The 17,209-nt window shown below is 42.1% G+C and overlaps 1 protein-coding gene across 2 annotated transcripts in view; it reads left to right on the top strand.

Annotated features, from left to right (window-relative positions):
* Positions 1-17,209, top strand: part of LOC140189352 (prolyl endopeptidase-like) — a 179,758-nt gene that overhangs the window by 146,045 nt on the left and 16,504 nt on the right. For both annotated transcript variants that reach the window (XM_072246100.1, XM_072246107.1), the window contains exon 13: positions 17,051-17,182. In XM_072246100.1, coding sequence (XP_072102201.1) covers positions 17,051-17,182 — 132 coding nt within the window. The remainder of the gene's footprint in view (positions 1-17,050; positions 17,183-17,209) is intronic.

The raw sequence follows: 17,209 nt of genomic DNA, 5'->3' as shown, positions 1-17,209 counted from the left end.
GTGGGTATAGAGAATAGAACGGGGGGCCAAAGTGCAACCTGAGGTGCACTTTTGTTAATGATCAGTGAGTGGGAGGTTATGAACTACATATGTTTACCATCAGGTTATTGCTGCCCGACTAATGTGCTAATTGCAGCTACCTATATTGTAATTAAACTTAGATCTTGACAAATTGTATTAAATAAAGAAAACATTAATTACAGCTACCACAGCTAGTACTTTGAGATTTGGTCTCATTTGCTGAAGACACACAAATATTGTACAATTTGTTTTTAAAATAATCTTCAAAAGCTCAGTTGGTAGTAGGACAATTTCTTACATTTTTCACTGATCTATGTTATCAAGCTTCTCCTTGGGTTCAAATCTGACATGAACCATTTTACTGTGGTTCTAATTTATCATGAATGATGAAGAACTAGGGGCTGATTTTTAAAGGGAAGTTCAAAATTGATTTCTTTTAATGAATTATATTGAAAGTAATTGCTTGAGAAGTCTTATGTGAGCCAGCAGTTCACACGCAGTGACAACAAGCCTCATTCCAACATTCTTCATGTATATATTAAATAAATGGAAAAGAACAGAAATGGTAGCAAAACTTCATTTGATCCACGATCTTGAACCACTGTGAATAACTTCACCCACCTCCACAGTATTTGGACTTAGTTTCAAGGACTCAACAACTCTTGTTTTCAGTACTGTTTAGTTACTTAGTTATTCATTATATTTATTGTTATTATTATTTGTTTTCTTTTGTCTTTTGCACATTGTTTGTCAGTCTTTGTAGTTTTTCATTGATTCTATTGTACTTCTTCGTTCTTCTGTGAATGCCTGCAAGAAATTGAATCTCAAGCTTGTATATGGTGACGTGTAGTTGATAATAAATTTACTTTGAACTTTGAAATTTGGTCACAGCAGTGGTGACATATCTGGAGGTTCCTGTATGCATGGAATCCAGCAACTAGTCTGTACTTGAACTCCTTGCATAGGATCCATGCCCCAATTTGTTTGAACAGAATTGAGGGGCTTCATGGATTTGAGGTGCCTGTGAATTGTTTAATGTTTTAAATTATTTAAATATTGTTTTGTGTTTTTTTTATTTTTGCATGTTTCTGAATATGAGATGTAGGAATACTGAAAAACCCTGACAGCCAATATAGGTGGGAATAAAGTCCTGTCAAAGATTTCTTTTGGCTGAATGTTCTTGTCCAGCTGTATCATCATCATCATTACGTGCCATGTCATATGACGTGGGTGATCATGCTCTTCCCTCGGGGCTTACCAATCCATGGCCATCGAGGCTAGTAAATTTGTCCTGCAAGATTCGGCTTTAGGGAATTTGGAGAATGATGCAGTGCTGTCAGAGAGCCCATGTCTGTAAAGTCCAAATCACACCAGATTCTTAAATACTCAGCTCTTTGTCTGAGAAGGAACTATGTTCTTAAACATTTTCCAACACACATTAAAGAACAATAATAGGGCACCACCTCCCCCTCGTACCCCATCTGTTATTTATTTATATACACACATTCTTTCTCTCTCTCCTTTTTCTCCCTCTGTCCCTCTCACTATACCCCTTGCCCATCCTCTGGGTTTCCCCCCCCCCCCCCCCGCTCTTTTCCTTCTCCCTGGGCCTCCTGTCCCATAATCCTCTCATATCCCTTTTGCCAATCACCTGTCCAGCTCTTGGCTCCATCCCTCCCCCTCCTGTCTTCTCCTATCATTTAGGATCTTCCCCCTCCCCCTCCCACTTTCAAATCTCTTACTAGCTCTTCCTTCCATTAGTCCTGACGAAGGGTCTCAGCCCGAAACGTCGACTGTACCTCGTCCTAGAGATGCTGCCTGGCCTGCTGCATTCACCAGCAAATTTGATGTGTGTTGCTTGAATTTCCAGCATCTGCAGAATTCCTCGTGTTTACAATAATAGGGAGTTGTATTGTTGGAATTGGAAGTGATAAACAGCAGTGATTCTTCAAATCATTATTGGAGCAATTGGTTTAACTTAGTGTATGTATATAAATGATCTGGATGTACTCTTCACATATATATATATATATATATATATATACTGTACTCAGCAAAAGACACACACACACACACCTTAAGACTTGCACTGTACTGCTGACGCAAATAAAAACATTTCATCACTCATGACAAATTTCATGAGCAATGATAACCCTGATTCTGGTATGGGTCTCTATTTGGGACTGAGTAGGAAAGCAGCATGGAGAGGGTAATCATGGTTTGGAAAGGGGGAAGGGAGAGGGATGCACCAGAGAGACATTCTGTAATGATCAATAAACCAATTGTTTAGAATCAAATTACCTTGCCCGGTGTCTCAGGGATGGGTGTGTCTGCACATGCGCCACCCCTCCCCCGGCATTCCTTCTCTGCCATCTGTCCCACAACCCTCCCACAGTGTTCTACCCTTGCTATTTCCAACATCCTTTATTCCCACCATATTTACAAATTCGCTCTCCACTCCACATTGACATATAAAGTACTGTGCAAAACTTGCACACAAATTGAAAGAATGGTTACAGTGTAGAATTTATTTGGTGAGTTTAGACTGTTTTCGTAGGTTAGATGTTCAATTAAAATTTAATGGGGAGAAATGTGAAATGATGCACTTTGAAAAGGAGCAATAAAGAAGTACCTCATAGAAAAGAGGAAGAACTGGAATTTATAAGTAGACAAATATAAGGTTGTATAGAAAAATGGTACATTAAATCAAAATGCAGATTAAAAAGGTAGTTGAAATGATAAAGTGCAAGTCTAAAAGAGGTCTACTTGACAAGAGAACTCACCAAAACATATCTACTCAATGCAAAGCAGCAACCAAATACGGCAGAAGAACTCTGGTTAAGCTACTTATAAATTACTTTATCCAGTTTTTGTTACACATGTACATGTCCTGCTGGGAGTGTGGAAAAGACTCAATTACTAGATTCCCTCCAAATAAGATGCAAGTTCTAAATAGATACAGGAAAAATTCAAACTAATGTTCCCTCTTCCTCTTTCCAAGTGGTTCTGTGGGACCTGCCTCCTACTCTCTTGCCTCAATCCCACTGCACTGTTGAACATGTAATTTTCACTCCTGCCCCAATGTTGATTAATATTAAAGATTCAACTATCTTCAGACCCTTCTGCCCTTCAAGTTTGCACTCTGCCAAAAGTAGTCTCGCCCTGTTGCAAACTACCAATGCATTTCCAGTCTCCTTTTCTTCTCATATCTATGTTTTGTAACCTGCCATATTATTGCTCTGCTTTCCTGGAACTCCTTTTTTTTTGTTTTATTCACTCAGGTGTCCAGTGCTACCATGGAACTTGGATGGTCCTCACCTCAATCAGTAAAAACCATGAAATTATGGCAGTAACTCTTTATCATGTCAGCAGTCTTTGCCGTGGTTGACCACAGCACCTCCTCCAAAACCTCTCTCCATTGTTATCAAGTGGAGTGACTAGCACCTTTTCATTTCCATTTTTGTAAGTCAGGTCTTTAACCAGAGAATCATGAGCTGTATATCTCCTTCCACGTGAGTTTAATAACCTGTAATGTCTATCAGAGACTATTTGTAGTCATGTCAACATTTTTCTCACCGAGAGATGTAAAGGGGGAAATAGCAAATGGTCAGGACCATGACCCTGTGAGAAAGAAAGTCAAGGATAACATGTACAAAGAACTCTGGATGTCAAGGCATATCAAGAGTTGCATAAAGGAAAACAGTATATAGCAGATTAGAGAATTAAGACAGGGAATGCATGTCAAGGGTACAAAACTTGTAGGGAGATACATACAAAAGAAATTAGAAAGGCCAAGAGAGGTTAAAGTCACTGGCAGACAGGATTAAGATAAATCTGAAAATAATTAATAAGTACTAAAGACAGAACATTAACTGGGGAAAAAGTAGAGTCAACCAGGGCAGTCTATGTGGGAGACAGAAAGTAGATGAGATACTAAATGAATGCTGTTCAATTAGCATTCACAAGCAGACCTTAAAATTATGCATCTCTTAAGAATGTCAATTGGAGTGCAAATCGAGGTACTTGATGCCTCTGCAAGTTTAAAGTAGGGAATAAATCCCCAGTCTGGGGAAAGTTTATCGCACACTGTTATGGGAGGCAAGGGAAGAGATTGCTGGGGTTCTGGCTGAGATTTTTGTGGCTTCACAGGGCAATTAAAGTTCCAGCTGACTGAAGAACAGTAAATGTAGTTTTCCCTTTTTCAAGAAGGACATCATGGAAAAGCATCACTATTAAAATAGATGATATTGGAAAATAATCTAAGAAACAGGATTTATAATTATTTCAACACTGTTTTGTTAAGGGCAGATCTTGTCTGACTCGTCTGATTTTTTGAGGAAATAATATAGAAACATAGAAAACCTACAGCACAATAGAGACCCTTTGGCCCACAAAGCTGTGCCAAAAATGTTCTTACCTTAGAACTACCTAGGCTTACCCATAGCCCCCTATTTTTCTAAGCTCCATGCAGCCATCCAGGAGTCTCTTAAAAGACCCTATCATTGCCGTCTCCACCGCCACCGCCAGCAGCCCATTCCACGTACTCACCACTCTCTGCGTAAAAAAACTTACTCCTGACATCTCCTCTGTACCTACTTCCAAGCACCTTAAAACTATGCCCTCTTGCGCGAGCCATTTCAGCGCTGGGAAAAAGCCTCTGACTAGTCACAAGATCAATGCCTCTCATTATCTTGTACACCTCTATCAGGTCACCTCTCATCCTCCGTCACTCCGAGTTCACTCAACCTATTCTCATAAGACATGCTCCCCAATCCAGGCAACATCCTTGTAAATCTCCTCTGCACCCTTTCTATGGTTTCCAGATCCTTCCTGTAGTAAGGCAACCAGAATTGAGCACAGTACTCCAAGTGGGGTCTGACCAGGGTCCGATGTAGCTGCAACATTACCTCTCGGCTCTTAAACTCAATCTCACGATTGATGAAGGCCAATGCACTGTATGCCTTCTTAACCACAGAGTCAACCTGCGTAGCAGTTTAGAATATCCTATGGACTCAGACCCCAAGATCCCTCTGATCCTCCGCACTGCCAAGAGTCTTGCGATTAATGCTATATTCTGCCATCCTATTTGACTTACCAAACTGAACCACCTCACACTTATCTGGGTTGAACTGCCTCTGCCACTTCTCAGCCCAGTTTTGCATCCTATCAATGTCCCGCTGTAACCTCTGACAGCCCTCCACACTATCCACAACACCTCCAACCTTTGTGTCATCAGCAAATTTACTAACCCATCCCTCCACTTCCTCATCCAGGTCACTTATGAAAATCACGAAGAGTTGGGGTCCCAGAACAGATCCCTGAGGCACACCACTGATCACCGGCCTCCATGCAGAATATGACCCATCTACAACCACTCTTGCCTTCTGTGGGCAAGCCAGTTCTGGATCTACAAAGCAACGCCCCTTGGATCCCATGCCTCCTTACTTCCTCAATAAACCTTGCATGGGGTACCTTACCAAATGCCTTGCTAAAATCTATGCTGACTATTCCTAATCATATTATGCCTCTCCAAATGTTTATAAATCCTGCCCCTCAGGATTGTCTCCATCAACTTACCAACCACTGAAGTAAAACTCACTGGTCTGTAATTTCCTGGGCTATCCCTACTCCCTTTCTTGAATACGAGAACAACATCCGCAGCCCTCCAATCCTCCAGAACCTCCCCTGTCCTCATTGATGATGCAAAGATCATCACCGGAGGCTCAGCAATCTCCTCACTCGCTCCCCACAGTAGCCTGGGGTACATCCCATCTGGTCCTGGTGACTTATCCAATTTGATGCTTTTCAAAAGCTCCAGCACATTATCTTCCTTAATATCCACATGCTCAGGCTTTTCAGCCCGCTGCAAGTCATCCCTACAATAGCCAAGATCCTTTTCCATAGTGAATACTGAAGCAAAGTATTCATTAAGTACCTCTGCCATCTCCGGTTCCATACACACTTTTCCACTGTCACACTTGATTGGTCCTATTCTCTCACTTCTTATCCTCTTGCTCTTCACATACTTGTAGAATGCCTTCGGGTTTCCCTTAATCCTGTCCACCAAGGCGTTATCATGGCCCCTTCCGGTTCTCCTAATTTCATTCTTATGCTCCTTCCTGCTAGCCTCGTAATCTTCTAAATCTCTAACATTGCCTAGTTTTTTGAACCTTTCGTAAGCTCTTCTTTTCTTCTTGACTATATTTACAACAGCCTTTGTACACCACGGTTCCTGTACGATACCATCCTTTCCCTGTCTCGTTGGAACGTACCTACGCAGAATCCCATGCAATTATCCCCTGAACATTTGCCACATTTCTTCGGTACGTTTCCTTGAGAACATCTGTTTCCAGTTTATGCTTCCAAGTTCCTGACTGATAGTCTCATAGATCCCCTTACTCCAATTAAACGTTTCCCTAACTTGTCTGTTCCTATCCCTCTCTAATGCTATGGTAAAGGAGATAGAATTGTGATCACTATCTCCAAAATGCTCTCCCACTGAGAGTCCTGACACCTGACCAGGTTCATTTCCCAATACAAGATCAAATACAGCCTCTTCTCTTGGAGGCTTATCTACATATTGTGTCAAGAAACCTTCCTGAACACACCTAACAAACTCCGCCCCAACTAAACCCCTCACTCAAGAGAGATGCCAATCAATATTTGGCAAATTCAAATCTCCCATCACAGCACTCTTTTCCAGAATCTGTCTCCCTATCTGCTCCTCGATGTCCCTGTTACTATTGGGTGGCCTTTAAAAAACACCCAGTAGAGTTATTGACCCCTTCCTATTCCTAACTTTCACCCACAGAGACTCCGTAGACAAGCCCTCCATGACTTCCTCCTTTTCGGTAGCCATGACACTCTCTGATCAACGGTGCCACGCCCCCACCTCTTTTGCCTCCCTCCCTGTCCTTTCTGAAACATCTAAAGCCTAGCACTTGAAGTAGCCATTCCTGCCCCCGCACCATCCAAGTCTCTGTCATGGCCACAACGTCATAGCTCCAAGTGCTGATCCACGCTCTAAGCTCATCCGCTTTATTCATAATACAGGTGTCCCCTGCTTTTCGAATGTTCGCTTTATGAAACCTCACTGTTACGAAAAAAAGGCAGCGCGCACCCCGAGCAGCCGCTCTCCCCCGGATTCAGAACAGCATTGCTTAAACACGTGCCTGTGAGCAGCCATTTGCAAGATGAGTTCTAAGGTGTCCGAAAAGCCTGAAAGAGCTCATAAGGGTGTTACACTTTACGTAAAACTAGACATAATTAAGCGTTTTGATCGTGGTGAACGAAGTAAGGATGAAGTGAGTTTGGTTTGTGGAAGCTGACGAAGATGATGTTGAAGAGGTTTTGGCATCCCATGACCAAGAACTGATAGATGAAGAGCTGATGTAATTGGAAGAGGAAAGGATAACAATCGAAACGGAATGCAGTAGCGATAGTGAAGCAACTGCATGAGATTTTCGCTGCAATGATAAAGTACGACTTTAATTTTGAAAGGGTATGTCGGTTTAGGGGATATTTGCAGGATGGTTTGAGTGCTTACAAAGAAGTGTATGATAGAAAAATGCGCGAGGCGCAGCAGTCAAGCAAACCTTCTACATCAGCCACAGCAGACGACGAACCTTGACTTTCGACATCGAGGCAGGCAGTCATAGGAGAAGATGAGCTGCCTGCCCTAATGGAAACAGACAATGACAAGATGACACCCCAGTGTCCCACCATCCCAACCCCCAGGCCCCGGACAGATACCAATTCACGGAGAATGCAGCGGTAGCCGGGAGGCACACAGCACATCTTTAAGAAAAAAGCCGAAATAAACATGCTAATTAATTAGGTGCCACCCAGCACGTAATTAATTAGCATGTTTATTTCGGCTTTTTTCTTAAAGATGTGCTGTGTGCATCCTGGCTACCGCTGCACCACTGCGTTCTTCGCGGGTCGGTCGGCGGCCCGGAGGGTGGGGGCCACTGCACCACCCCACCCCAACCTGCGATGATTCAGTCTAACACACCACCATCAGTGTGCTCTGCGCTGTCCCAATTCCGGTAAGTGATACTACACTGTACATACATTATTTCTACTTTATATAGGCTGTGTATTTTTACGTGTTATTTGGTATGGTTTGGCAGCTTCATAGCTTAAAGGTTGCTGGAGAGAGTATTTTTGCCAACAGCGCTTGCGTGAGATTTTCGCTACGGAGATCTGTGCAGGCAATCGTTGTAGAGAAGTATTTCTACTTTATATAGGCTGTGTATTTATCATATCATTCCTGCTTTTACTATATGTTACTGTTATTTTAAGTTTTATGTGTTATTTGGCATGATTTGGTAGGTTATTTTTGGGTCTGCGAACGCTCACAAAATGTTCCCATATAAATAAATGGTAATTGTTTCTTCGCTTTACGATATTCTGGTTTACGAACCGTTTCATAGGAACGCTCTACCTTCGGATGGCGGGGGAAACCTGTAATCCTTGCATTAAAATAGACACATCTTAAACCGTGAGTGCATCCCTTCTCTATCACCTACCTATCTTCCCTCTCACACTATCTCCAAGCTTTCTCTATTAGTGAGCCAACCTCTCTTTCCTCCGTCACTTCAGTTTGGTTCCCACCCCTTAGCAATTCTAGTTTAAACTCTCCCAATAGCCTTTGCAAACCTCCCCACCAGGATATTGATCCCCCTCAGATTCAAGTGCAACCCGTCCTTTTTGTACAGGTCACACATGCCCCAGAAGAGGTCCCAATGATCCCTGCCCCTGCTCCAATCTCTCAGCCACACATTTATCCTCCACCTCATTCTATTCCTATACTTAATGTCATTTGGCACAGGCAGTAATTCCGAGATTACTACCTTTGAGGTCCTGCTTCTCAACTTCCTTCCTCCTAACTCCCTGTAACCTGCTTTTAGGACCTCCTCCCTTTTCCTACCTATGTCGTTGGTACCAATATGTACCATGACCTCTGGCTGTTCTCCTCCCCAGTTCAAGATACCGTGGACGCGATCAGAAACATCCCGGACCCTGGCATCTGGGAGGCAAACTACCATCTGCGTTTATTTCCTGTGTCCACAGAATTGCCTGTCTGACCCCCTAACTATCGAGTCCCCTATCCCTGCTGCCATCCTCTTCCTTTCCCTACCCTTCTGAGCCACAGGGCCAGACTCTGTGCCAGAGGCATGACCACTGTTGTTTCCCCCAGGTAGGCTGTCTCCCCCAACAGTACTCGAACAGGAGTACTTATTGTTAAGGGGGACTCTCTACTCTGTACTGTCTAGCACCTGCTTCTTGCCCTTCCTTCTCCTGACGGTTACCCACTTATCTGTTTCCCCAGGCCCCGGAGTGACTACCTGCCTACGGCTCCTCTCTATCACCTCCTCACTCTTCCTGACCAGACGAAGGTCATCGAGCTGCATTTCCAGTTCCCTAGCCCGGCCCCTAAGGAGCTGCAGCTCGACACACTTGGTGCAGATGTGGCCGTCCGGGAGGCTGGGAGTCTCCAGGACCTCCCATATCTGACAGCGAGCACAGAAAACCGGCCTCACACGTATTCTTTCTGTCAGTATTCTAAACGGATAACCTACCTCGCCTTGACCTATTATCACTGAAGCCCCGTTGAGCCAAAGCCTTCCTACTCTGTCTCCCTCTACTCCGGCACCTGCTCCTCAGATGCCCGTTCTGTAAAGCTGTCTTCTTTTTAAACACTTCCCACCATTCTCCCTGGCCGACCGCCACACGCTTGCATAGTCGTGCCCTGTTCAAACTGCTGAAGAAATAACCATCACCTTTTCAACTCTGCTCGCTTTTAAACTCTTCCTGCTGTTCTCACTGGCCGACCTCCATGCGCTTGCGCAGTCATGTCCCATTCAAACTGCTGGAGAAATGTTCATGAAGGCAGTGTAGTAGGTGTGGTTTATACAAACATCAGTAAGGCCTTCGACATGGTCCCACATGAGAGATTGGTCCAAAAAAGATAGAACCCAGAGGATCTAGGGCAAGTTAGCAAACTGGATCCAGAATTGGATTGGCATTAAGGATACTAATGGTAAAGTTGTTTTTATGACCCTTGCTGTTTATAATGTGCATGAATAATTTAGATGTGGATGTAGGTGGTTTGAGCAGTGCATTCGTGTGTGACACCAAGATAATTGATATTGTTGACAGTATGCAGGATAGTCCTAAACTACTGAGTGATATTAATCTGTTGATAAAATGACTGAGAAATGCCAGGTACATTTTAATCCTGATAACTGTGAGGTGGTACATTTTGGGAGTAATAACCAGTCTAGGAAGACACCACGAATTTTCAGGTCCCTGAGAAAGTTATTGAGAAACAATGTGACCTTGGTATGCAAGTCCAAGATTCTTTGAAAGTGGCAATGCAGGTAAGTAGCATGGTTAAGAAGGCATATGCGATACTGACCTTCATTAGTCGGGGCATCATATAAAAGAGCAGGGAGATTATCCTCTAATTTTCGAAAACATTAATCGGAACTCAGTTGGAGTATTACATATATTTCTGGTTATCAAACTATAGGAAGGCTGTTGCAGGTAATTTTTTTCATCGTAGCTGTACGTACATCGATTTGTGTATACGACCATAAACTTGACTTTGACTTTGTGGTGTTGTTGGAGAGAGTGCAAAGGAGTTTAACCAGCATGTTGCCTGGGATGGAACATGTTAGTTATCAAGAGACTAAAGAAGTTGGGTCTGCTTTGCCCTAGAGTGGAGGAAATTAAGAGGGGACTTGAGTACAGACTGCAGAAACTTTTTCCCTTTATCTGAGTGAATTAAACTGGGTTATGGGCTGAGTGCAGGTCAGTGGGACTAGGTGAGAATAAGAGTTCGGCAAGGACTAGAAGGGCCGAGATGGCCTGTTTCCGTGCTGTATTTAATTATATGGTTATATAGAACCTTATGGATTCTGCAGGTTATCCATTAACTTCGTCTGAGTGAATGTAAATTTTGATCTTCACTGCATTTTTGATTAGTACGTAACACTAATTATTCATGTTTGCACTATAGGTGCTTATGTACTTCCACTTTTTCATTGTTGGGAATGCTTTGACTATAGAATTATGTCATATTTAAACTGGTGACTAAACCTGCAAGAATTGTATCCCGCTATAGTCTCTTACAGACCATCTTAAGACTATAAAAAATAGGAGCTGAATTAGGCCATTCGGCCCTTAAAGTCTGCTCCAGCATTTTGTCATAGTTGATCCATTTCCCTCTCAACCCCATTCTCCTGCCTTCCCCCATAACCTTTTACACCCTGATCAAGAATCTACTAACCTCCACCTTAAATGCACCCAGTAATCTGGCCTGCACAACTGCCTGTGGCAACAAATTCCACAGATTCACCACCTCTGGCTTAATGAATTCCACCTCATCTCCATTCCAAATGGACGTCCCACTATTCTGAGGCTATGCTGTCATACCCACTCTATCTCGGTCTTTCAACATTTGGTAGGTTTCAATGAGATTGCTCCCCACCCCCACTTCATTCTTCTAAATTCCAGCAAGTACAGGCCCAGAGCCTTCAATCAGTGCTCCTATGATAACCCTTTTATTCCCGAAAACATTCTCATGAACTTCCTCTGAACCCTCTCCAATGTCAGCACATCCTTTCTTAAATAAAGGGCCCAAAACTGCTCACAATATTTCAACTGTGGCAGATGAGGTATTTGAGTACAAGAAATGCAAGGGAACAATTAAGAAGGAAATCGGGAGAGCTAAAAGAAGGCATGAAGTAGCTCTAGCAGATAGGGTAAAGAGAATCCCAACAGCTTCTTCAGATATTAAGAGCAAAAGGATGGTAAGGGACAAACTTTGTCCACTTGAACATCGGACTGGTCATCTATGCATGGGAACCGCAAGGGACAGAGATTTTAAATAGATTTTTTGCATTTGTATTTACTCGGGAGATGGACAGAGTCTATAGAAGCAATGCAAAGCTGCAATGAAGACATGGGCCATATACAGATTACAGATGAGGAGGTGTTTGCTACCTTGGGTCAAATTAGTGTGGATAAATCTTGGGGCCTGACAAAGTGTTCCCTTGGACATTGGAAGAGACTAGTACATAAATTGTAGGAGCCCTAGCAGAGAGATTTAGAATGTCCTTAGCCATGGGTAAGGTGCTGGAGGATTGGAGGATAGCTAATGTTGTTCCATTATTTAAGTAAGGCTCTAAAAATTAAGCCAGTGAGCGAGATGTCAATTGTGGGTAAGTTACTGGAAGGTATTCTAAGGGACTGGATATATTAGTATTTTAAATGGGCAGGGACTGAATAGGGATAGTCAACATGGCTTTGTGCATGGTAGGCTATATCTAACCGAACTTATAAGAGTTTTTCAAGAAGGTTACCAGGAATGTTGATGAAGGCAAGACAGTTAATGTTGTCGGCATGGATTTTAGCAAGGCCTTTGATAAGGTCACAAATGGGAGGTTAGTCAAGAAGGTTCAGTCACTTGGCATTCAAGGTGAGGTAGTAAATTGGATTTGACATTTGTGGGAGAAGGCGGAGTGGTAGTAGGTGATTGCTTCTGACCGGAAGCCGGTGACTAGTATACAGCAGAGATCAGTGCTGGGTCCGTTGTTGTTTGTCATCTGTATCAATGATCTGGATGATAATGTAGTAAACTAGGTCAGCAGATTTGCAGATGACACAAAGATTGGGGGCATACTGGACAGCATGGAAGACTATGGAAGTTTGCTGCGGGATCTGGGCTGAAACATTACAGGTGGAATTTAATGCAGGCAAGTATGAGGTGTTGCACCTTAGGAGGATAAACCAGGGTAGATCTTGCATGGTGAGCAGTAAAAGTACTGAGGAGTGTGGTAGAACAGAGGGATCTGGGAATACAGATCCATAATTACTTGAAAGTGATGTCACAAGTAGATAGGGCCGTAAAGAGAGCTCTTGGCACATTGGCCTTAAAAAATCAATGTTTGAGTACCAGGAGTTGGGATGTTACATTGAAATTGTATAAGACGGTGAGACCTAATTTGGAGTATTGTGTGCAGTTTTGGTCACCTACTGTACCTTCAGGAAAGATGTCAATGAGATTGAAAGAGAGCAAAGAAAATTTACAAGGATGTTGCCAGACTTGATGACCTAAATTTGTATCAGTTGAATATGTTAGGATTTTATTCCCTAGAGTGTAGGAGAATAGGGGGAGGTTTGATAAAGATATACAAAATTATGAGGAGTATAGATTGGGTAAATGAATGTAGGCTTTTTCCACTGAGTTTGGGTGAGACTAAGATCAGCTGATAGTGGATCCAAGTTCAATTTTAACATTTAAGAGAAATTTGGATAGGTACTGGGGTGAGAGGTGTATGAAGGGCTATGGTCCAGGTGCAGGTGGATGGGACTAGGCAGATTAATATTTTAGCATGGACTAGATGGGCTAAAAGGCCTGTTTGTGTGCTGTAGTGTTCTCTGACAGTGGCTCTAAAATTGTGTACATTTACCTGTTTTTTTATTTACATATTATGTATAAAAACAAAATGATTCACTAAGATTAATAACTGTGGCTTAAATAGTGTCACCTTAACCAGACAACATGAGGATTTTTCACATGATGTCAACTTTTAGGCACCTTACCTTAAAGACAACATGTTTAGTTAACATTGGAGGCTGTCCAAGTGAGATTTACCAGGCTGATTCGTGGGATTAGAGGAAGGACATTTTGGGTCTTTATAAAACGTAGAACAGTGCAGCACAGTACAGGCCCTTCAACCCCTGATATTGTGCAATACCTTAATGTACTCCCTTCCCTCCTACATGGCCCTCCAGTTTTCTTTTCATCCATTTGCTTATCTAGGAGTTTCTTGTATGTCTCTAGTGTATCTGCCTGGCATTGCATTCCATTCATTTACCAATCTCTGTGTAAAAATAACCTACCTCTAACACGCCCCCTATACTTTCCTCCAGTCACCTTAAACTTGCCGTCGGTGACCACTTCTTCACCAGCTTTTGAAGAAGACCGTTCCTGCTCGTTATTGCAAATAACTAATCAGCTAATCATATGGCAGCAACTCAGTGCATAACAGCATATGGACGTGGTCAAGAGGTTTAGTTGTTGTTCAAACCAAACATCAGACTGGAGAAGAAATGTGATCTAAGTGACGTTGACCGTGGAATGTTTTTGATGCCGAGTGGGGTGGTTTGAGTATCTCCGAAACTGCTGATCTCTTAGGATTTTCATGCACAACAGTCTCTATGGAAAATCGTGTGAAAAACAAAAAAAGAAAATCACCCACTGAGTGGCAATATTGCGGACAAAAATGCCTTGTTAATGAGAGAGGTCAGAGGAGAATGGCCAGGCTAGTGGAAGATGACAGTAGCTCAAATAACCGCATTTTGCACCAGTGATGTGCAGAAAAGCATCTCTGAACACACAACACAGCGAAGCTTGAAGCGGATGGGCTAGAGCAGCGGGAGACCACAAATGTGCACTCAGTGGTCACCTTATTAGGTACAGGAAGTACCTAATGAAGAGCCCACTGAGTGTCTGTCGTCTTGGCGCTCTTTGGCGCCCTGGGAACAAAGCACTATCATCTTACAAAATGTTTGAATAATAAATCAGCCCTGACGGAGTGGTGGAGCAGACTGTATGGACTGAATGGCCTAATTCTGCTTTCCATAACCCTTCTTTCACCACCTTTTGAGGGAGAAAACATTCCTCCCACCCCAACTGTCTTAAGTGGGTGCTCTCTTTAAACAGTAAACTATAGTTCTAGATTCACCTATCAGAGAAAACATCCTCCTCATATCCATTCTGTCAGTAGCCTTCATGATCTTTTATGTTTCAAGTCTAGTCTAAATTTCAGAGTGCTAAGCTTTTAAAACCTTTTATAGTGACTAAAGGCTGGGGTTATTTCCTGGTATCTCTGTTTGTAAAGCATTTAAAAACATGCATTATTAAATCTTTCTGGAAGCTGTGCAGTCATAGTTATGCAAAATGTTGCTGGACTAGTCAAGGAAATAAGATATCCTGTTAATAAATGCCCATTGATAGATGGGCTGAGCAATTATGTAATGTATGTAGCATTGAAAACAATAACTGATTTCATTCCTTTCATTCGGTTTACTTACAGCAGTTTTAAGTATTTTAATCATTGTTAACATAAGGGCGCAGAAAGTCTGCAGGGATTGAGGTATCACATGACTACTCAATCTTCAACTCTTGGTGGTTGAGGGGCTGATCCTTCAATTGCGACTTAGATTCATCAGGAGGCATCAACCACATAAAAATTCCACAATAATGCACAGAATAGCATCAACACTACATGGCTTCGATCAATTGTACAAAAGCCTTTGACTCTGGCAAGTCAAGAGAGACTTAACAAATTTAGCTGCCCTCAGAAATCTATCTCCATGCTACTTCTGGTATATGATGGAATGAAAGCCATTGGTGCTGGTGAATAGATCCACCATAGTCCCAAAAACATTCTCAATATTTAACATAGCTATGTTGACCTTGCCTACAGCAAACTTTCCATTGGAGTGCAGTAAACTAACAGGGAAATGCAATGTTATTCAACTCTCGTAACTTCTGTTTCAGAACCAACATCACACCTACTTGGGTCATCAGACTGCAGTTTGCAGACAGTGCTTGTATATCTCTGTCACTGGAACTAGCTTTCAGCAAAAGCACACATCATTGATGGTGGTATTTATCACTCCCTTCACTACACCAACATGACCTTTGGCCATTTGAGGATAAATGTTCAGCTCTTATTCTCTAGCAAAAAGCAATTTATTTTTCTTCACCTTCCTCCGCCCTAGCATCATACATTACAGCAGATCACTGGAGAGGTACCCCAAAACTGCTTTCGAAAAGTCTCCCAAATCCAGTGACATAGAAAGCATATGAGCTTTACCATCAGTTCAGGCTGACATTCAAAGTATTAAGATTCTAATTGAGCACATTTCTAGTTCAGATTGGTGGGCAGCATTTTTCACAAGTCGAACACCAGTCTCCGGAAATGGGTACTTCGAGTCCCATCATGGCAGAAAGTTACCAGAAAGACAGAGGAAATAATTCATTGAATAAAAGATCGAATATTCATTTTGACTCATGGGAAATCCTGGCCACTGGTTTTCTCAGAATGTAAATGGAACATCCAAGATGTTTGACCCTTGAATTTTATTCTGATTTATTTAAGAGGGCTTTGAACGTAATCAGTCCTTTAAGGGCACACAAAATCTGCAGAAGTGGAAAAGGTACTGCACAGTATAAATGATGCAGTGTTACCATTTAGCACATTGGCTGGTGACTTCAAAAGCTTGCTAAGTGGATTTTTTTTATACACCTGGTTCTGAGGATGCATTAAAGATGCCTTTCACCAGTCAAAAATGCTAGTACAACCATAAATAATGAATGTGCATTTCTCCATCCTTTTTCAGAATCTGAGCAAATCCCAATGGACTTTAGGGTTGTCAAAGTACTCTCAAAATTATATAATGTCGGGAAAGGAGTAATCAGGCGGATCACTGAGATCTAACATATATAAGTGATGAAAAAGGATCTAGTGCTCTCTCAATGTAAATGATGAATAAACTCTTGCGCTTCCAGCTGGGTACAGGTATGAATTATAACCAAGGTTTGGATGACCAACTCTGCCATCTTCATCAGTGACGAAGATGACAGAGTTGGTCATTGAAACGTTGGATATAATTGATGCCTGTACCTAGCTGGGAGCCCAAGAAGAGTTTATTATATATATATTCATCATATGTAAATGATGATTACACAAAAAATTAGTTTTTACAGGTCTGGGCTTTCAAAGAAATAACTGAGGCAGCAGAAGAAATCTTTGCTTTATGGAACTAATACCACTTTTGGAATATTTAAAGTGAATTAATTTTATGTAACTGTACCCTCAATGATTTTGAATTAGAGCAGGTTGCTTAGAAATGTATTTAGATGCATTGGATTATTGCTTAATTGATTACTAAATAATATCGGCAGAAAAAGATCACCAAATTAAAATGTTCTTGTGCTCAATTGCAGGTGGTATGCTGGAAAACAAGCAAAATTGTTTTGATGATTTTCAATGTGCTGCTGAAATTCTTATCAAGGAGGGCTACACTACTTCAAAGAAATTGACCATTAATGGAGGCTCTAATGGTGGTCTCTTAGTGGGTATGTTAATTTGTTTGTGTGTGGTTT

The sequence above is a fragment of the Mobula birostris genome, chromosome 2, assembly GCF_030028105.1.
Source record: "Mobula birostris isolate sMobBir1 chromosome 2, sMobBir1.hap1, whole genome shotgun sequence".
Classification (NCBI taxonomy): Eukaryota; Metazoa; Chordata; class Chondrichthyes; order Myliobatiformes; family Myliobatidae; genus Mobula; species Mobula birostris.
This window is presented reverse-complemented; position numbering and strand designations above follow the sequence as displayed.